The sequence below is a fragment of the Lethenteron reissneri genome, chromosome 23 (assembly GCF_015708825.2).
Source record: "Lethenteron reissneri isolate LAM-NWPU_2019-01 chromosome 23, ASM1570882v1, whole genome shotgun sequence".
NCBI lineage: Eukaryota > Metazoa > Chordata > Hyperoartia > Petromyzontiformes > Petromyzontidae > Lethenteron > Lethenteron reissneri.
In genome coordinates, this window is record NC_083801.1 from 7,488,117 (window position 1) to 7,513,257 (window position 25,141).

The following is a 25,141-nucleotide window of genomic DNA, read 5'->3' on the forward strand; positions in this document are numbered from 1 at the left end:
TATATATTTACGTGATCTAACCCAAAAAAAATCTGTATTATGGATGATATTGGTCGTGAAAGCCTACGTGTTAAAATGACAGTACGCAGTGTTTCCATTGCACAACTGCTGTTGACTTATTTCACTGACCCCCAGGAGGATGATGGGCTGAGTGCAACTCGGCTGGGATTTGAACTCACGTTCTTAAAACCGATAGGGCTATCAATAAACACCGCTATATTCCGGCCATGTGGCCCAACGGTGATTATAGATAACAATGGACACTCATTGCAAAGTAATTAAGCCACATGACTCATATGACCCTTTTGATTTAACTGCTTTCATTACAATCAATCAGTATTTTCAATTAATCAAATTAAGCACTTAACCACTTCCATAGATTGTCGGCCTATAAAGGAATCATTTCCAACAATTTATTGCAGATAATGTAATTATATCCTGGCTTTTGGTCTGCAACAGTATGACTTGTGGACGAGGTCAGTGTGACAGTTTCATCTGTAAGTTAAATCGGTATACTATATATCTTAAGACATGTGTTACAAAATGCTCCATATTTTATTTTAGGAAGATGCTGGTATCATGCTACACCTCTCAGTGCCCCGGGAAGATGCCTAATTCATGAGCCGCATGGAAGCCAATGTTCCCAGCTATTCCTGCAAGACGCAGATTAGTAATATGCCTCTGAAAAAAAAGTGCACAGACAGCCAGCGTTTAATCCCAGTGTACACGTAGTTTCATCTTTCAATTAAATAATACCCTTCAGTAAACACGACCATATTTATGACAATAATTCATCCAAAGGGACTCTAGTCTTCAAAAAAAGATCATAATTAGCAGTCACCGAACAGGTCATATTCTCATTTGAGCCTTGACTATGGCATAAGGCAAATACATTTTTTTTCATATGTGGAAATGAAAAGGCATGATTTTGAAAATTTGATTGAGACATCTTTTACCATACTCTTAGGTTCTTTTCGGTAAAGTCACGTAGGTAAAAAATAAAATAAAATAAGAAATAATTTATTTTATTTTCTACCTACATGACTTTACCGAAAGAACCAAAGAGTATGGATTCCTGCAGTCACGAAAGCTTCAAATCAAGATCTTTTACCATATTTGTGATTTTCATCATCATCATCGGTGGCAGCAGCAGCCATGGTCAATTTACGGTTGGATTATGGCTTCTCCAAGCCGCTGCCATCTCTTTCATGATCCTGCAATGTAATAATCCCACCCTTGCCACCTGCACACGAGCTGATTTCCTCACTGTATCATCGATGGACATCTTTTTGGACACGTTTCATTCCTTGGCTGGTACTCCATTATTATTTTTGACCATCGTCCATCATCCTCTGCCCAAGCCCATTCGCTTTTCTCAACAATCAGAATGATGTCTTTAGCCTGCTTGCATTCTGTAATCCACGTGTCCCTCGTCATGTTTCTCAATGTAATTCCAAGCGTACAATATCTTCACGCCTATTTATGCACTTTTCAGTTTTTCTTCCAAAATGTTCATAAATGACCATGGTAATTCCTGAATCGTATCTCATATCAGGTAGCACTTACGAATGAAAAACTATCTCATTTTAGTTAAATTGCTGTGTTACTTTTAATGATCAGTCTCAGCTATCCAAAAGCACTCAAAGCTGCACTTGTCTGCCTCTTTATTTCATCTTTTAGATTTATTCCCAATGTTTCGCTTTTCATTGGATTCTGTGGGCCATGTGACTGATGGTGCATATTAAGGAAATATCACCGTAACGAGAATTAAATGTCCCGTTTGAAAAACAAGAGTGGAACCCATTGGTTGAGAGGTTCACAAATTTTAACCCCCCCCCACTACAACCTGTCTCATTGTGAATTTTACAAATAACAAAAGTACCCCGGGACGGGCCCAGGACACACTGTCGCTCGGCTGGCCTGGGAACGCCTTGGAATTCCCCAGGAAGAGCTAGAATCTGTCGCCAGGGAAAGGGAGGTCTGGACCGCCCTACTCAACGTGCTGTCACCGCGAACCTCAGCAGGAGAAGCTGATTGAGAAACGAACGAATGAACAAAATAACACATTGTCATGTTATTGGCTCTTTCAGGTAAAGTCATGTAGAAGGGAAATAATAAAATAATAAAAAATATTTCTTTCCCTTCTACGTGACTTTAGCGAAAGAACCAAGAATATGAATCCCTGCAGTCACGAAAGCTTTAAATCAAAACATTGTCACGTGTTCTATCATAGAAATTAAAGCGGCAACTTCATATCTGTTTTCGAGCGAGATGTTATGCAGCACTATACATACGAGTCGTTCCATTATATCAAATTTTCATTTGAGAAATGTACTTGCGCTTTACATGTCTGATTAGCACGGTTGGTAACATACGGTACGAAAGAAGTTCAACATTCATACATGCATGTCTACTCTCTTACATTGTACATTAAGACACCAATAATGAAAATCTTAACATATGAGTATTGGTAATAACTTAATCATTTGGCAATTGTTAATTAGTAAAGATGTAATTTTTTAACTGTTAATAACTTTACGAAACGCGTTCATTGTAATGTGTTTGCATATACACATTGCAGCCTCCCTTGTTCCCATTTACTGTACGCGAAGGGAAGTTCAACCCCTTTCATCGAAAGGCCCAAAACCTCTCATTTTAGTGTTTTCCAGTATCACCGATCTGAAAAACCATCTCGACTAATTCTATTTTGTATCGCTCACTTCCACCAGTGTTCACATAGGCAAAAGAGCACGCAACAGCGACTCACAAATGTCATTATTTTACTCAATATATACCTCTTGTAATAACCTCTAATTGATTTCTTAACCGTTTGAAAGACTTTTCATATTCTGGTAATGGGATATCAAATAAGAAGCAACACAAAGCTTATGATAAATGATTGTCCATGACCTTGGCTTCCAATATAAATCGGCAGAAAAATGAAGAATTCCATGAGTGAGGAAATGGAAGTCTGCACTCAGTATAACAAAAGCATGAGAGACTCCAAACGAGCAAATAATTACGCAAATATATGTTTATATTATGTAACATTGAAACGTCAATAACTCTTGATCACGTCGATGTATTATTTAATTCACTAAATCCATCACTTCACTAAAATCAATGTAGATTATTGACAGCTACTGCTTGACTCATACCTCAAATGTATTAAAGGAATTACTTGATATTAATCCGAAATTTAACGTAAATTTATTATGTTTTAGTCCTAGAATATTGGGCAACAGACAATTGTAAGATAGGGCATCACGAACATAGAAAATATAAAATTATCAGCAGGATATAGCAGACAGAGGGTGGCCCTACCCAAGGAGAAGTCGTCAATTCGGGTGATTATGTTTGAGATAATGATAAGAATTAAAATATAGATGTACAGTATAATTTTGACTCCTTAATTTGGCTACCAATAAATCACTATTAAGTCACAATGCATTTTTTAATACATCATGGCTAATGGTACCAATTGGGGAATGTGAAATTCCACCACGGACAACTTAATCATCTTCTGCCGGGGCAATGTTAACACGGCGCAGATGGATTAGGCTCACGGGACTGACAAAGTGTTCTGGCCAAATCTGTCGTATGACATTTGCAAACCTGGACATAGTAACATCAGCCATATCCCCTGGAGCACTGCCATCACACCTGCTCCTCCTGTTCAGCCGGTGACTGGTGAGAGAAATCATTGATTCCCCCATGGTAAGCCACAGCATTGCCTCTGAGTTCTATACAGTGCATATTTTGCTTGGCTTGTGTATATGTTGATATTCAATAGAATATTCGTATTCCCAAGCGAACTATATTTCGTGCAACGGGACAGTCTGCAGAGATATCGAGTGTTTAAAAAAAAAACCTCCACATTGTAGAGGAACTGAATGTAGCTCACTGTATTTAACATCTATCAGCACATCCAGTAAACTGGAGCTTGATTAAAAAAATAAGCTAGAAGCAACACAATTATTCTACAAGGATCATGTAAAAGGAAGCTTAACATTATTGCATGATTTTACAAAATTTTAAATTCGTCACTATGACATGTTTTGTAACTAGTTATGAGTAAAACATAACTACATTGCACCTTTATGATATAACTCAAAATAAACGAATGGTGACTCATATTGGTCGTCAAAGCGTACGTATGAAATTATATAGTTTCCACTCCATCTCGTGAAATGTCAGAAGCGACGCAGGATTTGAACTGGGATAGTGCTGAGATGGGTATCAACCAAGGCTGCTTGCAGAGCGTCGTTGTTCGTCAGAGTGTTCTGCAGCAAAATCCATTATTGTACTGTCCTTCTATGCACCCGGTATCTATGCCCACTTTGCCTTCACCAACCTTCACTGACCAGCATGATGAAGTATGGTGAAATAACTCCCGTGACTCACACAACATGAAGAGGACCTCAGCTAGTAGTGGATTAAAAAAGGGCAATCCATGTACATGTGTACACATTTTATCGTGTATCGGTTACTTTTAGTCAAACAGTTATTATTAATAGTTGCAGTTAAAAAAAAGTCTACGTTATTACTCTTGTAACATATATTCTCTAGTCACAATAGTATAGTAATATCTATCACATATATACAAGTGTAATATATATGGCTATAGAGAATGCATTGCTTAATTCGTTGCCAGTATGATATTGTATCATGGTGGAAATGTTGACACTCTAATTAAATGCATTGCACCAATTGTTGCCTATTTATATTATCATGCTTGACATCTATACAATTTTAAAGTCTCCTCCATCCTTGATCAATTAATGATACAGCCATTGCTTAGACCAGCTCACTGACGTAAGTGTATCGAATTTGGAATTTCTGTAGTAGTGCCAACATTATGAAACGAAATACTATTGTCTATTAGGAAAGCTGGCGAGACCCAATCTCTCAAACAGGTTTTAAGTAGGAAGATGTTTTTTTATATTCTTTGGTTCTTTCGGTAAAGTCACGTAAATAGAAACATAATAAAAAATCAAGTGAGTAAAAAATAATAAAATAAAAACACTAATGTAGACTGTAGCCTCGTTCTTAATCGGAGTGTACCTGCAAACTCTAAAGTGGACTGTAGCCTGGTTATTAAGTTTGGTGAGTGTACTGGCAGTCTATAATGTAGACTATAGCAATGGTTATTAAGCTGGGTGAGTGTACTGGCAGTCTATAATGTAGACTGTAGTCTGCTTCTGAACCTCGGTGAGTGTACTTGGCAGTCTATAATGTAGACTAGCCTGGTTCTTAACCTTGGTGAGTGTACTGGCAGTCTATAATGTAGACTGCAGCCTGGTTTTTAAGCTGGTGAGCGTATTGGCAATCTATAATGTAGACTGTAGCAATAGTTATTAAACTGAGTGAGCGTACTGGCAGTCTATAATGCAGACTGTAGCCTGCTTCTTAACCTGAGTGAGCGTACTGGTAGTCTATCATGTAGACTTATTCTGGTTCTTTCAGTAATAAAAATAAAATTTAAATAAGAATAAAAATAAAACGAAAAAACTAAAACCACGACGTTTCGATCGCAACACAAGCGGCCGTCATCAGGAAAGGGGGGTTAGCCTCTAAAGGCAAACTTTTTTTAAAGGTTTAGAGATGGGCGTAGCCTAAGTAAGTCACCAGAATGGGCGGGGCAGCTGATGTTAATGTAGGAGAAAGCAACGCAACGCAGTGGGTCTACACCAATCAAAGGGCTGCCAGGCAATCATTGCACCTCGCTCCACATACCCACACTGCTGACGGTGGAGGAGGACAATAAAACACAAATCAAGTCATGTCCCAAAGTGGTTGATGACATCTTTCCAATGATTGCTGAGCTTATAACCATCCTCTCGGTTAAAATTGTGTCTGTATATATGGATGGCTTCATGAACGAATATTTGTTGATAGCCAATAGGCTTGCAAAGTACCTTCGTTTTAGAGAAATAAATTTCGTGTGAGCCAGCCGCATTAAAATAATGATCAGCCACGGCAGAAGAATTGGTCCTGCCGTGTTTCAAATCTGCCTTATACTTACGAACACGGTCCGAGACATGTCGCTCAGGAATATTTTATTAAATAACTTATTTTGCAGAGGTTGTATGAGTCAAAGGTGCATTTTAATATGACATATATCGATCGACACAGGACTGATTTTATCGTTCAAATTAATGACAAGATTGTTCTTCATCACATTTCGTCAGTACAACTATCTGCGATTTTGGCTATCCGCGAATCGCATCTGGAACTCTACATGACTGCGTCGAGAGAGAAATAAATGGATGAGAGATAATGTGTTGAGATTTAAAAAAGATGTGATAGAAAGATAGAGAAGAACTTCTCAAAGTTTTAGGAGATAGGTTTTTGTAGGCCAATATCCGCGAAATTTGCAATTCACAAGCATCTCTAGAACGTATCCCTCGCGAATAACAAGGGAGTAGTGTATACAAATAAGTATGCACGTGCATGAATTAAACTGAATGGGAATAATAATTAAGTGTGAGGGAGATCATTAAAAGCAATAAACATGACTATGTCTGTCAGAGCGAAATCCAGTGATTGTATAGATATTTAAAAAATCTACACATTTGTCAATAACACTGTGGCCAATAAATAAAAAATATGCACCAGGTGACATTTCAGACAATGGATCCTTCTTCGTAGCACAAATATGTAAAAATATATATATTGCAGATAGCAATTCTAAATAACACTTGATTATTCGTTTGGTTTGGCACATAAAAACAATTAATACTCATGTGTCATTTTGATTTGAAGCTTTCGTGACTGCAGGAATCCATACTCTTTGGTTATTAATATTTTTTCCGCCTGTTGCGATCGAAACGTCGTGATATATTATTTCTTATTTTATTTTTTTACCAACGTGACTTTACCGAAAGAACCAAAGAGTACTCATGTGTAGGCATGTGTAGGCATTTCAGCTGGCTTGCATCATGAACCAACGTACTCATGGTACAATGTAATTGATGATGCACGGGACACGAAAATGTCCGTGCGATTACAGTTCTGAAGTCAGCTCTACTGGGATTGCACATACCCCAAATGAGAGAATAGACAGACCAACAACAACAGCTACCAGTTGTCACTCAGTGGCAGTCACATCAACACCGCTATTGTGCTGGGTTAGGTGCATATCAAAGATCAAAGATCCCCCGTATAGCCTGAACAGACTGTAGGGGCAAGTGCTGTTAGCGAGCACCTATGAAGGCCGTAACGGTACACGAGGGGGTGGGTGGCCAGCACCACGCCCGACCGCCTTTGTCTCCCTAGTGGCGATGTTTACACACCGCACCAGGTACTCATTTAAGGCTGAGTCGACCTAGGGGAGGCCCAGGACCGGTTCAGATAATCGTCACTGGTGTTAGCCGTGAGCGGGAATCGAACCCGGGTCGCCAGGTTCATAGCGCAGCGCGCTAACCGCTACACTACCGCTCCCCACTAGGTGCATATGCACACATGTACACACACACACATACAAATACACCAGCGTGCACATACAGTACAAAGACAAAGATCCCCCGTATATCCTCAACAGACTGTAGGGGCAAGTGCTGTTAGCGAGCACCTATGAAGGCTGGTACGGCACACGAGGGGGTGGGTGGTCAGCATCATGACCTTTGTCCCCCGGGTTTGTAGCGCAGCCCACTTCCCGCTACACTACTGCTCCCCATATACCATACATGCACACGCATACATCTCAATGCAGAAACGTTAAAGAAGGTTATGGTAACATGATTTGTTCAAATCAGATCTGGCATTAGTCACATTCAAGTAAAAACACATTTAGCTGTTTTGCCAAAATACTTCCTTACAACATGTTATAGAACTGTGGCTGCTCTCCAGGAAAACACAAGCACGGGTGTTAAAAGTTATAAGAGCAGAGGAATATGATTAAATGCAGCTTCGATGAAATCCACGGCACGGGAAAGTGTGACATTTTAATTGCAGCATGTCAGAGAGGCTTGCCATTAAATTCCGAGATACAAACACGATGTATTGATCGTCGTTTTCCAGACGATAATCACGTGTATAATTTCGATTGAAAGCTTGCAATTTTAAATACGTGAAAATGACGTGCTTTCGAAGTATGTTGAAAAACTTTCCATTTTCATGTTGCGTAATTTATCAAAACAGTTTACTTACTATGTTTGAAGCTCAATTGATGTAAAAATGCAGAAGTATTTTGATAAGTTTAATGCATGTTGTGTAAGTTGATGCTTTTCGACATTATTAATGTTAAACACGTTTAACTGAGCTACACAATGATAACCAATCACAGTAATATCTACTAAAGGAAATAAGATGTTCAGTTTTAAAATGTAGTTTGACGTCCATCTGCAAATGCTTTTCTTTAGCAACGCACGCATTTTTGCCCAGATGATTTACAAAGAGATTGGTCAAGTATGTCTTGCAGTATACATTTGGCTGGTGGATTTTTTTTGGATCATCCGAGTAATGTGTTCAAATTATTACAAGAAATAAGGTCAAGTAGGTATGAAAGTATTATCTACAATGCACTCTTAAAACAATTTCCTTACCCTTTGGCTATTGGCATGGCTTAAAATGTGTTTCATTAAATCTGTAAAATAATAAACTCAACTGGCATTGCCTTCAGTGCAGGGCATTTGACAGCAGTTCAAGCGCCCACAGTACTTGATCAAGATTGAGAGTGGGGAAAGGAAGTAAAAAAAATAAAAACCCTTTCAAAAAGACACGTTCTCCAAAAATGTTCTTTAGAAAATACCCCTATTCAGTTCTAAAAAATTAACCCGTAAAAACAAAGTTTTTCACTATAAATCCTTTATATGCGTGGCATCGGTTTTATTTTATTATTCATTTCTGTTTTTCTTGAGTAAGAGTTTCATTTTTATCACATTGGTATTTTAAATTAAATATAAGAAAAGTCGTATATAAGGATTATAAGGTTTTCAGTTTTTGTATGATTGTTTATATTGTACATTTTTGTTGTTTTCTTGAATAATTTTCTGTGTTTAGGAAAAATATATGATTGTGTTAGTGAAATTGTTTTTTTCCTAAAAAGTGGAAAATTTTGCAATTTTTTTTTGTCACGAAAATAAATTGTCACGCACAACGAGTCTGTGTGCAAAATATCAGCTCGATTGGATCACGGGAAGTGGGTTAAAAAACGACCGAAAGATTTGCACGGTCGTAAGCAAGCAAGCAAGCACGCAAGCACGCAAGCACGCAAGCAAGCAAGCGAACTTAATATAAAGGATTTTAAAAGGGACAAACACGCAATTTATTATTTCTTTATTTACAGTGCAGTATCCATCTGTGCACTGGTGGCTACGCTAATTCAAGTGTCTGTCCGAGAAAATGTATATAAACTACGACGATACACAGGTGAACAAATATCTGATAGTTGTTCAGTCGGCATATACACAACACTCGTCAACACACTGCAGGATGAAGGGCTCCTGACACCATTCCCGTTATGGGAGGTTTCTGACCTGACCAGTGCGGGTTTGTCAGTTCTGATCACTCGCCAACGATGTTAGCCATGCTCAGGAGTTGAACTCAGGTTGCTGGGATTCATAGTGCAGGATGCACTCACTGTGCCACTGCTCCACCCTGTATTTATTCTCATGAGTTTCATTTTAATGTTTTTTTAAAAGAATGTTGAACAGCGTAATTTTGTAAAAGAGCTTTGCGAATGCTCGGCATGAGTCCTTGCAGGTCATATCTATTCAGAGTGAATGGTTTTTATTTCTTAATTTAATAGACTATGGGCAATTCTAGAGAAACTGTAGAAATAAAAAAAGTATTTGAAGTAAACTAATACAGAATCGGAATCTTTATTTAGACTGGGAGAATCCGATGAGTTATGAAGCTCTTTTCATGATGTCCAGTAGGGGTGGGTCGGAAAGTGAAATACATTGGTATGTGATACTGTTCAACTGTACATGGTTAAATATAGGCTATATTATAATTTATTAAAACGGTGCTAGTTAAATATTTTTTTCATCATTATTCATGACACCAGCAGCTTTGATTTAAGATAAATATTGTCATCAAATATGCCATATCTTATCAAATGCTTCTGATTCAATGCATTTTACATGATCGATATTTGATTGATCGTGTACACGCATTTAATTATTATTTTTTATAACTGCACACTCGCTCACAACAGGAAAAAATCCTCCCACGCAAACCATTTTATGTTTAGAATATTCCAATTATGATTATGAGTGTCAGTATTTTGACATAAACCATCATATAGACATATATTTCCACGGTATTATGTGTTTTGGAATGAATACACTCGAATCTGTGTATTGAATTTACTAAGTAAATGGTAAATATTGATTATTTTACTCTCCTTTTTTCAAAGGACGAGACTGAAAATGTTCGAAGAAGCATCTTTTGTTTAACTTGTTAATATAGATTAAGTCATCTTCATAAAATGTGAGCACGCGATTGCCAGTCTTATCTCACACACATCACAAATCAAAGAGCTGCAAATGTGTTTTGCTCAATAAAGAAAGCGGTTGGAACTTCGCCTCGTAAATTAGTTTTTTGTTCAAAGCATATGGCATTGATGTTGCTTGCTCGAAAATAGCACATGCATCTTTAATGTGTCTGTTTATGCAACAGGGAAACATAGGCTTGAAATAACCACACCTCTGTTGAGAAAATGCCTGGCATGTGCTCTTAACTTACTCTGTGGTTATATGTAAAACGTCAGACGCATGGAAAATCTAGAATATGGTGCCAATTACCTATCACCCAGTTCTTCATTCTTTGTTAAACTCAACATTTATTTTTTTATTATCTTTACATGATGAATTGTCTTGTATATCGACTCAAGCGGTAAAGGTCAGATGGCCATTTTTAAGTTTTATTTTAATTCCCTTTAAGGCAGGAAAAAAAACATGCGGAAATGGCCAAAGCCGAACAATGATAGGAAGCTTGCTTTTATACAATGAGAAAATGTGCTCCGGTATTCTTGAGCAACCTGGGCTCGAGACATTATTAAATATATATTTTTTAAAAAGTAAGTGCAAATTGGACTGTGTGCAGCACTGAAATGCATGGATATTCAAATGCACACCTTATTCTCCTACCGAGCTTGTTGCATTCTATATACGGGAGACATAACAGGATCAATGATGTGATAGAAAAGTTCTCGCGTTGACCTTTGTGGTTTTAGTTACAATGGCATACATATGCATCTGGTTATATGCGTACGACAATGGAATTAATAAAAATAAAAAATACAGACTTTTGTCAGTCTACCGCTAGATGATAGCCTTATTATTTTCAGTTATGGAGGTTGTTTTACCAAATGTGATCATGCTGGGCAATGCGGGTTTTGAAAGTCTGGCCTCGGACCAGTGCAGATATCATTCGCTACTAATGTTAACCGTGGCCGGGAATTGAACTCAGGTCGCCAGATTTACATTGCAGCATCCTACAGTATATAGGTAATGTTGAACTTCTTTCACACCGTATATAGCCAACCATGCTAACCGGAGGTGCACGCCACGCTCCACAATATATACAGAACCAAAGTTTCTTTCGCAAGCAGGAATCGGAACCAGTTTTTTTTTTACATCAATTTTGCTGGATGCAAGCGATGTTTACACTGCAGGGGCAGTGCTGGCACCATAAATTGTCGAGCATCTACAATAAGTCGTAAATTGTACACCCACGTGTTATTTACGAGGATGTGTCTCTTGCATTAAATGCATTTATGATGCTCTCACCTGTATGACAAACGTGACCACATATCACCCACAGCGCTTCTGTATAAGCTGCATTACTCAGTTTGTTTTTGCTTGAAGTTACGAATAGATTATAAGGTCGCACTCATTTACACACAAAGTGCTTGCCACAAATGAACCACAATACCTTGCTGATCTCGTCAAGGAGCATAAACCGGCAGGTTAACTCCAGTTATTCTTGCAGCAGCTTTTGGTTGGCCATCGAACAAAGATGGTCACCGCATTGCGCTTTCAGATGCGCTTCTGCGGCCATCTGGAATGCTCTTCCTTCAGATATTATGAAGCCACTGGATCTATGCACTTTTAAATAGAGATTGAAAACTCATTTCTTGAGAACTGCTTTTTGTGTTTAGTTTGTTGTTCTTCCTCTGCACTTCCGATTAGCACGGTTGGTTACGCACAGTGCGGAAGAAGTTCAACATACGGTCGTACGGTGCATTTTGCTGAAATATTTAATGTACAGCAGACAATTGTTTAATAAAAAAAAAAGTCAAAGACTAAGCCAAACCACATTTCGGAACCATGAATTAATTCGTAAAAAGGGGTTGAATTTCAGATACATATGAAAGCGCTTACAAGTAAAATGTCTGTCAGTATCCAGAATAATTCACGTCGTTTGGATGTATTGACAGCATTAACAAATAATGCACTCATTTGTAAGCAATGCAATTACTGTGATCTTTGACCATGGAAAAATTAATGTGGCTTATTTTTAACTATCATCATTTTAACACCAATATCAAACATACCAATTAAAGCTTGGAAACAAATCCATATATAAAAAATAATGATACATTTTTTGGAAAGGCTATAATATAATTTGTATATTAGCTACGGTTAAGTCTTTCATTGGCTATTATAGTTATGACACCTACTTGAAAGTTGTGTAACATTCAGTGACAATATTTCACTACATGTTTGGGATTTCTAACCTCCAAATGAAAAATACTTGTGTGTCCATATGCTGTCTGTATGCCTTGCATGACGAGAATTTAAAATTGCAAGTAATTCTAGATTTGAAGCTTTCGTGACTGCAAGGATTCATACTCTTAGTTATTTCGGTAAAGTCACGTAGGTAAAAAATTAAATTAAAATTAATAAAAATAAAATAAAAATCACGACCTTTCGGAGGCAACACAAATCTCCGTCATCAGGTGGGACCGTCACAGCCAGATTTGGCTGTGACGGTCCCACCTGATGTTGCCTCCGAAACGTCGTGATTTTTATTTTATTTTTATTTTCATTAATTTTAATTTCATTTTTTATCTACGTGACTTTACCGAAAAAACTAAGAGTATTGCAAGTAATACCAAATAAATAATAGCTTTTACGATTGCGATTTCATAATTATATTGTTGCAATCATCAGCATCACCAATGATTATCATTGTTAATAAAAGTTCTACTTGAACACAGGAGGCATGTAAACATGTTTACGGTTCGGCAGCATTGTGTGTTCAGGATGAGAAAGTCAGTTACAAAGTTGCTGAGTGAGATCTTAGTGACAAAAAAAACTGACCACATAATCCTTTGAGCATAAATACAATATGATACATTTGATTAAATCGACAAGTCTCGGGAAGCAGGAACTAGCCTGTACATAGGAATGTGACGTTTATCAAACTATCTCAGAGCACCCAACGGAGATGAATAACGCCCAGTGGTGTTCGTCTGACTATGAAGTTACTCCACACTTCGGATATCGGTGGTCAAACGAGACATGGATAATGTCCAGCAAGCATTACTGTACACCTGCACTGAGGTTGCATCTCGATAAAATTCCAACTTTCTTCTGTGCATCATGTATCACGTGCTGTACGCGTTTCAGGTTATTACAGTGAAAAATATCCCTTAAGGACATCTAATCAGCACATTTTAACTTCACATTCCCAAAATAGTATTCACAATCATTCTGATTCACACGCAAAGTTAAAACTTTTCGAAATAGAAAAAATATATTCACATTTTATGGAAACCTATTACAGGAGCCACTATCCTTTTCGTAATCCCATTAAACTAGTGAAATATCATTTAAACTGTCTCCAGTAAGTATTTAAACAGTTTAACACGTAGGCTTTCGCGACCTAATATCATCAATAGTAGAGTTTTTTGGGGTTAGATCGCGTAATATGTGTCGTTAAAACTCGCCACCACCCGACACAGCCAACTAGTAAGGATTGTCACGTAAACAGAACGTGGCCAATTCGTCACTAGAACAGCACTAACCGGTATGCTGGAGAGCCAAGCCACATTTACAATCTGAGTACGACGTTTCGCCAGTATCTAGTTTTAATTACAGGCGAAACGTCGTACTCAGTTTGTAAATGTTGTGGCTTGACTCTCCAACACACCGGTGTGCTGTACTAGTGACGAAATGGCACGTTCTGTTTACATGACAACCCTTACTAGTTGTCTGTGTCGGGTGGTGGCGAGTTTTAACAACACATTTATATATTTACGCGATCTAACCCAAAAAAACTCTATTATTTAAGTATTTAAACGTTGCCTTACATAAGGCACATAAAAACAACATTTTCCCGTATTTAAAGGGAAAATAAAGAAATAACTGCACTCATGAACAACATGTTACTTAGATCCAAAAGCATGTTTTTGCATCAATGTGTACCTGGCGATGGGCTGCTGCAGCAGAGATTTCTTGATGGTCACGTGCTGTTCCATTGAGGCAATGCTGGCAGCTATGTACATCACAAGATGTGCATGTCCCTCCAGACATGCAGCTGAACTACCAAGTGTAAGTTACACTACATTTCCCATGACCCCCCCCCCAGGGTGGATGCAAAGTTGAGCAAGTTTCCTGAGCTGTCCGCTCAAATAGCTCACGTATACTTTACTTGTTTTTGTTTTTATAATTACGTAGTTTTACTGCAATGCTAAATAAGATTAACACAACGAAGAGTTTAAGTATTATGTGTTTGTATGACTCGCCAAAGATTCGCATTGGTTTAGGTGTTCTAGTCAGCTTCGAAGATCATGCAAAGAAACTTGGCTTTGAGCTGACTTGCTGTCAGCGGAACGTGCACTTAAAAGTCTTTATGTGCACAGAAAGCTGGGAACAAACTCAGTAGGATCATGACGTCAAAGCTGGGCAGGATGCGGCCAAACCTTCAACAGCCAAAAAAGGAGTGCAGGTTATGGGGCAATAAATAAACACTCCTTGGCAATTGCTGCACATCTTGCATGATTTTCACCCACTATGCTCGCATTTCCTTATTTTTTTCTACACATAATCTGTGTATAACAAAATAATTTATGCATGATACAATGCTGATGGTTTCGGTATTTTTTTTGCATTATTACACTTGCCCTAGAAGCCCTCACAGAGTCTTGAGACTCCTTTTCAGGAGGGTCCTGCCAAGTTCTTCACAGTAGGGGAGGGGGGGGCGATGCTATAATGTGCGATTCCAATTGAGCAACGTTGCAGTACATTTATTGGCATTGGGATGTTTGGCCAATAATAAGATACATTGTACGTGTTTTTTGAGCTGTGGGAGGAAATCTGGAGGACCCAGAGGAAACCAATGCAGAACAGAGGGAGAACATGCAAACTCTACTCGAATGCAGGACCTTCTCGCTACGAGGTACAAGTTTAACCACTGTGCTATCCTGCCACCCAACATAAGCTTGATTGTTTACTTTAAAATAACTTGAAAATGTATTCCATGTGGAAGCCGCATGCACGAGCGAGGATTTATGTTGTGCATGAGTTATGAGGCTGGTGCAATCAAACGAGCATCTAAACAGCGGAATGTAAGCGTTTGAGCCAGATGAAAGTTGTACAGTTTCCTCGCGATTTTTTGAGCAACGAATACATTTTCATTTTCAAACGCATACGAGTAAAACGTGTTTTTGTTTCAAGCTTTATTACTTGAATTAAGGCCAAAAAATATTCGATCTCGACGACTAAATATAGTATGTTCATTCACGGTGCATGTAACTATCCCCTGTTATATTCATCATGAGCAGCAGACAGATGGTTCCGTGCTTGCCAGATGTTTTAAGGGCATGCACGAATGTCTAACTGGCAGTGGAAACTAAACGAGAAATAACAATTGAAGTCTGTTTTTTTACTGTGAAATTATCCTTGAGGGCCCGTATTAAATAAATCCATGAGTTTGTTGGAAATGTTTAAGTAATTGCATTACAAGGTCGTATTAAAACATCTGCATCGTGATGTTTTTCATGCAAGTGAATTAACTGATCATAAATCCTCAAATCTCTTCTTGGCTTTTGTGAATCCTACTTTGGCCTTGAATAGCCGCCATTCAAACTTCAAGCCACGTTTATGCCATGTAAATAAGCAATGGCTCCTGATAAGCTACTTACGTATTTGTTGTGACAATTGACATTACATAATAGCACATTTACCTTGGCTTCCACCCAATTAGCCACGGTCACGTATGGTTCAACACAGAGGTTTTTTTTCAACTTGTAGCAGTCCCTAAGCGTGTGCAGTGGACTATCTCTCAGGCATGCTCACTGTACCCCCATTGCTCCTGATATTGATTGCTGTTTAAAAACAAACATTGTTGAGATGAGTTTCTGTCATCATCCCCTTCATTTGAAGAAACAGTCCCACAGAGGCTATAGTTTGCACCGTGTGTTTTATCTCACATTGTATAAAGTATGAAATGTATATATTTCCTCATTGTAGTCAAAATGTAATTCTAAAATGACTATGCTGACTTTTTTTTTTACATTTTATATCTTCAAGGGTTGTGCTATCAGTTGCATGTAAGCAAGAGCCACACCAGGGGAGAACAGCAGACGATCAAACGTCATTCAAAGAACGTGATCTGTTTTTTGAGCCATTCTACATCTTACAGTGTGAAACAAGGAGCTCTCCATATTCATATTTGTAATAGGATGTGGAGTATTTGGGGTTTCTGTAGATTTCATGAGCACAAGCCGCAGCTTGGTTAATTTCAACTCAATTATTTTTACCCCATCATATTATTTTTCAGCCATTTGTTGCAGGCCAAAGGTCTGCCAATGCTCTAATGGAAAAATGCCACCAGACTGGATACTAATGGGTTGTGTGCCCCTTTCCAAATAAATGAATAAAATAATTTAAAATAATAAAGTCATACGTGTAAAAAGAATGCCAATAATATAATCATCCCTGAGAGAAAAAAAAACATACATTATGTTTAGATTTTCTAAAGTTTAAAGAATAAAAGATTTATGAGTTTCAAAACAGGGTCTTAAATTCTAGCACAATTTTAATTACTACATTGTTATACAGATATAACAATAACATGTTTATTTATATTTCAGACAATAAAATGCATAGTTACAGATTGAAATAAAACTATATATTGTTTACAATGTTTCAATGTTCATAATGTTGATAGCCTTGACATATTAAAGAAAATTTGCAAAGGGAATTGTAAAATAGTCTCTTGTGAGAATGGATAAACAACTGGTCTTATCTGTCATCTGGTACGATAAAGAGAGGGTGAGTCAAGATTAGGTTTGACACTCTTTACAATTGCGTATATAACGTAGCTGTTTATGGAGCATTTTAAACATTCAAACAGCAGATTGTCTGATGTTATAAGTGTCAATACGAATTAATGCATGCGTGGAATGCAAAGGCTAACACAACAAACATTAACTGAATTAAATATAACTCTTGAGAATGGTGCATAAACTCATATTTCTTTAATGATCATTGTATTTAGTAAAACTAGACCACAATACAATGAATACACACCTTAAACATTTCATTTGCAAATTAATTGCTCTTATTCGTAGATTTTTTTTTATACTGAACAAATCATCCTCTGAGTATATTTGTAACCGTTTACTGATGCATCATTGCTAAAACTGACACAGAGCAGGCTGCATTGTATGGAAGCGCATGCTGAAATTGACAGAGGCGTTCATGACAATCACTGTAGTCTCATGTTTGTAATTACTATAGTAATGTTTTGTTCACTCAGAAAAAAAATAACCATCATTTTAACATTTACCAGATGTGTATTCTGGAAAGTATGATACACAAATACATTGGGGTGGTGTGAAAGGTGACGGTGCCACCCCAAAGTCGATTGCTCACGCCAACTGCTAGAAGGGCCTCCACTAGAGGCAGCTCTACAGAGCCTCCCCACCCCCTCCCTTGAGGACATTTTCCTACTCTTCCCCATCGGCTAAATGTCCTGGAAGAGTTGAGAGTAGCCAGACTTTACCCCACAGCACCATGTATACTGCTGGGTGAACCCGAGGCAAGGAGAAATGTAAAAACGTGCCCATTATTTAAACTGCTATACCAGGAGATGGAATAGAACCAGCAACCTTTGCATTGCCAAGTGCAGCGTGCGAACCAATTAGAACTGTGGCCGTGGCTTCCCCTCCCCCCACCGATGACGTCAGGCGGGGACGCATCTGCATTGGCTCACCGGGTCCTTAATGCCCATGGTATTTGCGCACCAATCTGTGCGTGGAAAATGGATGTGCAAATGGCGCGCGTGGGCGTATGTTTATTTATGCGGCACGCATGTGCAGGTGTAAGTGTGCATCTTCATATGCGATGTGTGCGGACTTGCATGCAGCCAAAGAAACATTCAATTGTACACGCATTGTAGTCTACAAAGTACAAATTGCTTTGTTTAGAAATTCCATTCGGTCAATACTAATAAACTCAGCCATTGGCTCACATTTTGTGTGTTTCTTTAGCAACCGAGATTGATACCCGTAGTCAAACTTAATGGCTGCATCTACTGTCTGCTAATATCTCTTCCTGGCTATGCCACATTGCTGGACTCTTTGCCCGTGTTTCATTGTATTCCTATCAGTTCTCCACCACGTAAACTTTACCTCTAGCCTATTTACATTGCACGTCAGCGTATTTTCTCTGCCATTCCACATAAAGCTTATTTCCACATACAATAACGTTGCCATTGTATATAGAACAGTAAATTGGTCGTACTATACACAATCCATACACTTTACACTGAACCACGATAACCCTGCTTGTGTTTCCCCTTCCTGATAATGCCTTCCAACGCAAAACCCTACAACTCAGTGCTCCATATTCCCTTTCATATTGTACACTGTCAAATCTTCACTTAAAGCTTTCGTGACTGCAGGATTTCATATTCTTGGGTCTTTCAGTAAAGTCACGTAGATAGGTTCAAAGAAAATAACAAAAATAACAAAAACTACGACGTTTCGATCGCATCACAAGCAATCGTCATCAGGTGAAAAAAAGAGCGGAGAAGCTGTTGAGGCTGTTTTAAAGGTTTTAAATGGGTGTAGCCCAAGGGTGATAAACGAAGTGGGTGGGGCTATTGATGTTAAAGTGAGAAATTTGCATGTCAATGTAAGATCGGAGAGCTACCTCCACGACGGGAGAAGGCGCGGAGGTGGCCATTGTATTGTGGGAGATTAGCATGTCAATGTAAGATCGCAGAGCCACCACCACATTGAAGACATGAGCGATGGTGGCTGTGGTAGTGTAAAACCAGAGAGTCGAAAATAACTACTAACATCGGAAGGTAGGGTGGAAACATCACAGCCAGTTATGCTCAGTTTGTACCCATCTTCTCGGTTGAAATTGTGTCTGTGTCTATATATATGGATGGCTTCATGAACGAATCTTTGTTGATAGCCAGTGGGTTTGCTAAGTACCTTCGTCTTGGAGAAATGAATTTCGTGTGAGCCCACCGCATTAAAACAATGATCAGCCATGGCCGAGGTATTGGTCCTACCATGTTTCAGAAATGCCTTTTGCTCATGAACACGGTCCGAGACATGTCGCTTAGTTTCCCCAATGTAACTACTGCCGCAGACACAGCTTAGTTTGTCAACGCCGGAGTTTTGCATGTCAGGGATCACATCCTTCACAGATGGGATCAGATCACAAGATCCAGGTTCGATTTAACACAGGACATGAAGTTTAACACGTAGGCTTTTGTGACCAATATCATCCATAATAGAGGTTTTTGGGTTAGGTCGCGTAAATATATAAATGTGTCATTAAAACCCACCATCACCCAACACAGCCAACTAGTGAGGGTTGTCACATAAAGAGTACATGCCAATCCGTCACTAGTACAGCACACCGGTGTGTTGGAGAGCCAAGCCACAACATGTACAAACTGAGTACGACGTTTCGCCAGTAATTACAACTAGCTTCATCAGGCGACAGCCATATTTGTGGAGAAGTCTTACTGTTTCATTCCTTATATAGAAACGTAGATTGGTTGACCACCCTTCTGCGCTCTTGCACAATTTGGGGTGGGGGGGGGGGTTACTGAGGCAACGTACATTATGCATGTGCATTATGCGAGCCCTATTAAAATAGCCCTACCAACAGTAATCCCTATTGAAGTACGCTGCTCTTTGTAGGCGTGCATTTAAACATTGCATCATTTGATGATTTGCTTCCACGCAGCACTAAGACGGTAGCTATCCAAACGGTTAAAGTTATTTTGATTTAGTTCAATTTAGATAGACTCTCTAATTAGTCTTGGCCAGTAGTACTGTAGCTAGTTTTGCACAAAACTTCAACAATATCAAAATCAATTGAGTGTCCTTATTGGCACGCGTGTTCTGCTACTGCTGACAGTTGCATTTTGGAGAATTTAATATTTCCCTGATGTTCTTTTAGTCTCGTGCTGATCATTCGTCCTGTTTTCCCAACATAACATTTACCACACGTGCAGTTAATCCTGTACACACCTTCTGTTGATAGCTTCGGTAATACATCTTTTGTACCAGATATTAAATTCTGCATTTTGTGTACCATGCCAAATCTGACTCGGATGTTTTGTTTTTCCAAACATCTGGCTAGTTTATCAGTTACTCCCGCAATGTACGGTATTTTGATCGTTTTAATTACTTGGGCAGTTTCAATGCTCTTGTTATTTTATTTGGTTTTGCAATTCAATGCCCTGTTGATTTGTGCACCATTGTAACCGTTCATTTGTAGCGCTTCTTTAACTTGTTCAATTTCACTTCTCAGATTGTCACCATCTGACACTTTCTTAGCTCGATGAATGAGCGTCTTTATAAGAGTGGATTTCTGTGTGGGGTGATGGTGTTACTCTGCATTCAGATAGGAGTCAGTATGCGTTTTCTTTCGGTAAACACTATGTGTTATTTTACCATTTCTACCCCGTCCGAGCAGAATATCCAGAAATGGTAGAGTTCTGTCAAATTCCACTTCCATGGTGAACTGGATGGATGGGTTTTGCGAGTTGAGATGATTTAGAAATGCGTTCAGTGTATATTTGCCGTGTGGCCAGACCACCAATTTGTCATCCACATATCTAAACCAAGCAGATGGTTCTAGTGTGCTTGAAGCTATTGCTTTTGTTTCAAAATCTTCCATGTACAAATTCGCTATCACAGGAGACAAAGGAGAACCCATTGCTGCTCCTTCCTTTTGTTTATAGAAGTCACCTTGCCACAAGAAGTAGGTGTTCTTTAGACAGTGTTCAGCTAGTCTTGGGATATCTTTGGCTAAACCGTTACCAGAGTGTCGAGTAATTTTATTGACTCGTTGACCGGAACCCTCGTGAACAGAGAGGTCACATCAAAATTACGAGAATATCATTAGGATTAAGCTTAATATCTTTAATTATATTTACGAGATGTTCAGAGTGTCCTTGATGTGGCGGTGGCTCTGCGATCCTACATTGACATGCTAATCTCTCACAATACAGTGGCCACCTCGGCAGCTTCTTTGTCGTGGAGTTAGCTCTCCGATCTTACATTGACATGCTAATTTCTCACTTTAACATCACTAGCCCCGCCCACTTTGTTTATGACCCTTGGGCTACACCCATTTCAAACCTTTAAAACAGCCTGCCTCAGCAGCTTTCCCCCTTTTTTCTCTCCTCCTGACGATTGCTTGTGTTGCGATCGAAACATCGTAGTTTTTTGTTATTTGTGTTATTTTCTTTGAAACTATCTCCGTGACTTTACCGAAAGACCCAAGAATGTGTACACTATCGTGAATACAGAATTACATTGAGAATAGAATTGTGTTCAGCCAATGTATATCGCAAAATTATATATATTGTACTACAATTCAAACTACAGTGAAACCTTGGATTGCGAGTAACTTGGTCTGCGAGTGTTTTGCAAGACGAGCAAATGTTTTAAATAAATAATAATTAGATAAACGAGCGATGTCTTGCAATACGAGCAGTACGTACAGTATTACGCTTTGTCTGCCGAGCATCACGTGATTACAACTGAGCCAATGGTTCTTCTCTCTCTCTCGCTGCGGGATTGTGGGTAATCATCTCCCATGCTCGGTCTCAGTCGGCGTGCCTCACTCGTATGGTCAACATCCGTGCGAGCGTATACTGTTTACTATAGTGTTGTGACCACGTGTGTGTGCGTAAAGCATTTTTTTTATTGTGTCCAAGTGTAGTGACTGTTCTTTAGTAACTGTACTGCAACAATGCCCCCCATGAAGAAAAGGTTGAAAAGGAGGCAAAAGCAAGTGTCATTGGATAGGTTCCTTGTTAAAGTCGCACAAAAAGAAAAAGATTCCAGTGAGCCAACAGATGGCAGTGATTCCGTTACTGACAGTGAAAGTTGTCCTACACAATAACCCTCCTCCTCCTCTTCTCCTCTCTCTTGTCTCCCTCACACCAGCCACGATTAAATGTATTTAATACATTTGATTACTGTATATTAAATTAAAATTTAATATAAAAAGGTTTGTATTAATTTTTATATGAATATTTGGGTTGTGGAACGAATCATCTGATTTTCCATTATTTCTTATGGGGAAATTCGCTTTGATATACGAGTGCTTTGGATTACGAGCACATTTCCGGAACGAATTATGCTCGAAATCCAAGGTTTCACTGTACTGACAATATTACGGCACTCATTCACCTTTGAGCTCTAAAATGCGTTGGGTAAAAGTGCAAGTTTTTGCTTTTAGAATATTTATAAGGCGCAATGATTTTATATATAAATACTGCACGAAATTATTAGTACTGTCATGGCGAAAGTAACCTACGTGTAATATATGTGTTACTTCCAACATGTATTTAATTACTGAATATTAGCATTTTCAAGTAAAATGTTTAATATTTTGATATACCAACTGGAGGACATTCGACAGTAGGCAAAACGTACAAAGATAATTTCGATGTCAACCAAATCATCCATATTCAGATTATTTTCCTCTTGTAGGCTGTTAAATCAGTTCCGTTCAATGTCCTTTGTTTAACCAGGTGAGAATACATTAAATGCCACAGTGATGGAAATGAAACTGATTAAATGTCTATTATTTTCTACAGACACCAAAGGGAAATCGGCCCCATTTCTCATCACAATTATGATGTATTGAAAATGTATCTGTACCCCTTTTAGTGCTTCCCAAGTGAATAGAAAATTGCATGACACAGACAGAGGCCAATTAACTCACTCAGAAACAATCATAATTTTGATTTATACACTGTCGAAATATGCAGATGCATATAAATACTCAAATTCACACCCCCTGAATACTAGCATAGAGATAAAACCAGTTACACGGAAGAGGACTTAATCATTTATAATAATGCTTCATAAATTACTGTGTAAACACATCCAAAAGAAATAAGTTTAACTTGAACAGCAGGAACTCGCTCTTAATTAGAAGTGGCGGTAATTGTAAGTCAAGTGTATGTCCAAGTAAAGTGCTTGGTATCGTCATTTTCTCAGAGCTATATACGAATAAACATTTTTTTTCTTTCTTCATTTTGCAATAGCACTCATCGGTGAATGAATACAGACCATTTATCATGGCTGCTTATAAGTTTTATTTTCACTTCACTCAGGAAAACTACGGTCCTATTTCGTTGGTCTGCCTTGGGGTTTGTGCCGTGGAGCATAACAGCGATGGTCCAATACCCTAATGTGTACATTAGCCGTCTGAGCCCACCAACCACTTTGTACGTAAAAATCACAATTCATGATGTGGAACGGATCGAGAACAAAGTGAAATGTAAAATATTAACTAAATGTTACGGAGATAAAAAAAAAACCTTTTTCTAAATCTATTAAGCATTTAATTTAACAAAATATCAATGGAGGGTGAAGAAAAAAGTAAAATTACATGCTTATGGTATTTCTCTCTATATATTTTTAAAATAGATCGAGTATTTTGTTTAATATAACAATTACAACTTGACCGTAGGTTTACATTTGTATTATTCGAACAATCTCTTTTTGTTTGTATACACCGTGTATAATATAGAAACACTTTTTAAATGAATGATATTCAATTTAGAGCACAGAACATTGAAATAATAAATCTGAATGATTTTTTCTCCTCCCATTGACCTTGGCAAATGCTTACAGCAAACATTCCTCTCCTTGTGGGGTCACCCTGCAGGCAGCCTTATCGGAGCCCAGTGCATACTTTTACACGTGCCTATCTGAAGGGCACAGCTTACGTTATGAACCCTTGAGACTCTTACTGAATCTCGTCTCGGAAAGTGACACCCATAGTTAACTAGTACGCTATGTATTGGGCACCTGGATAACCAGGTGGTTTCCATGCTTGTAAATTATGCAGATTACGAACGTTTCAAAGGTTGAATCTCACTTCCATTCAATAATTCTGCAGACGTATGGACCATTTACTAATATACACACTCGACTGTAATATGGATGATGTATGTTGAACTTCTTTCGCACCGTACGTAGCCAACTTGCGCTAATCGGATGTTCTAGATCCAAAGTAAAACTATACATGCACAATGCCTCCGCGATCAAATGAGACGTGGTGCTCATTTTGTTTGGCAGCCCTGCATCGGGAGTGGCCAATTCACATTCATATGACAGGCGCCCTGATGATTTTCCACAAAGTGGTACTCCAGACTCATTTGACCCCTGACAAGAATAGGATTAAAACACATTCCTGCGGAGGGAGCTGGTAGGAACGTCGGGTTGCTCGATCAATGGCCAGGGTCAACGGCGGCGTGGTGTATTCCACAAATATGGCCGACTGTGAGGGCGGGCACAAGCCGGCGTGAGTAGGTTAAACGTTGAGTTTTATAAGGGCACCACGGGGTGACCAGCACATCCCCACCCACCTAGCCCCACTTCTCCCACCCAGACCCACCCTCCCCACCCAGCCCCTCCCCACCCAGCCCCTCCCCACCCTCCCCTTTCCACCCAGCCCCACCCCTCCCATTTTTGGATGCATGACGGACGGACACAATAATTCCATGTGGGCTGGTGGAACCAGGTGGTTCCTACCAGTAATATGTGTTTCTTCATTGCATTGCTTGTCACCGTAATTAAAATGATCGGTGCCGAATTACGATATCTGTTTGGGTATAATTTCGTGCTATAATAGAAGGGCCATACTATTGTTACAGATTCGCCAAAATTAAATGAGTCAAGCCA

At 38.8% G+C, this 25,141-nt stretch overlaps 1 protein-coding gene across 6 annotated transcripts in view; it reads right to left on the minus strand.

Moving 5' to 3' along the window:
* The window catches only part of LOC133345902 (dual specificity calcium/calmodulin-dependent 3',5'-cyclic nucleotide phosphodiesterase 1A-like), a 216,431-nt gene that overhangs the window by 101,211 nt on the left and 90,079 nt on the right, over window positions 1-25,141 (minus strand). The window contains exon 1 of one of the 6 annotated variants that reach the window (XM_061557014.1): window positions 14,382-14,788. The exons of the other annotated variants lie outside the window; for them this stretch is intronic. Within the exon in view, the coding sequence (XP_061412998.1) occupies window positions 14,382-14,461 (80 nt within the window). The 5' untranslated portion in view covers window positions 14,462-14,788. Of the gene's footprint in view, window positions 1-14,381; window positions 14,789-25,141 lie in introns of those variants that run through there. 6 annotated transcript variants of the gene reach the window in all.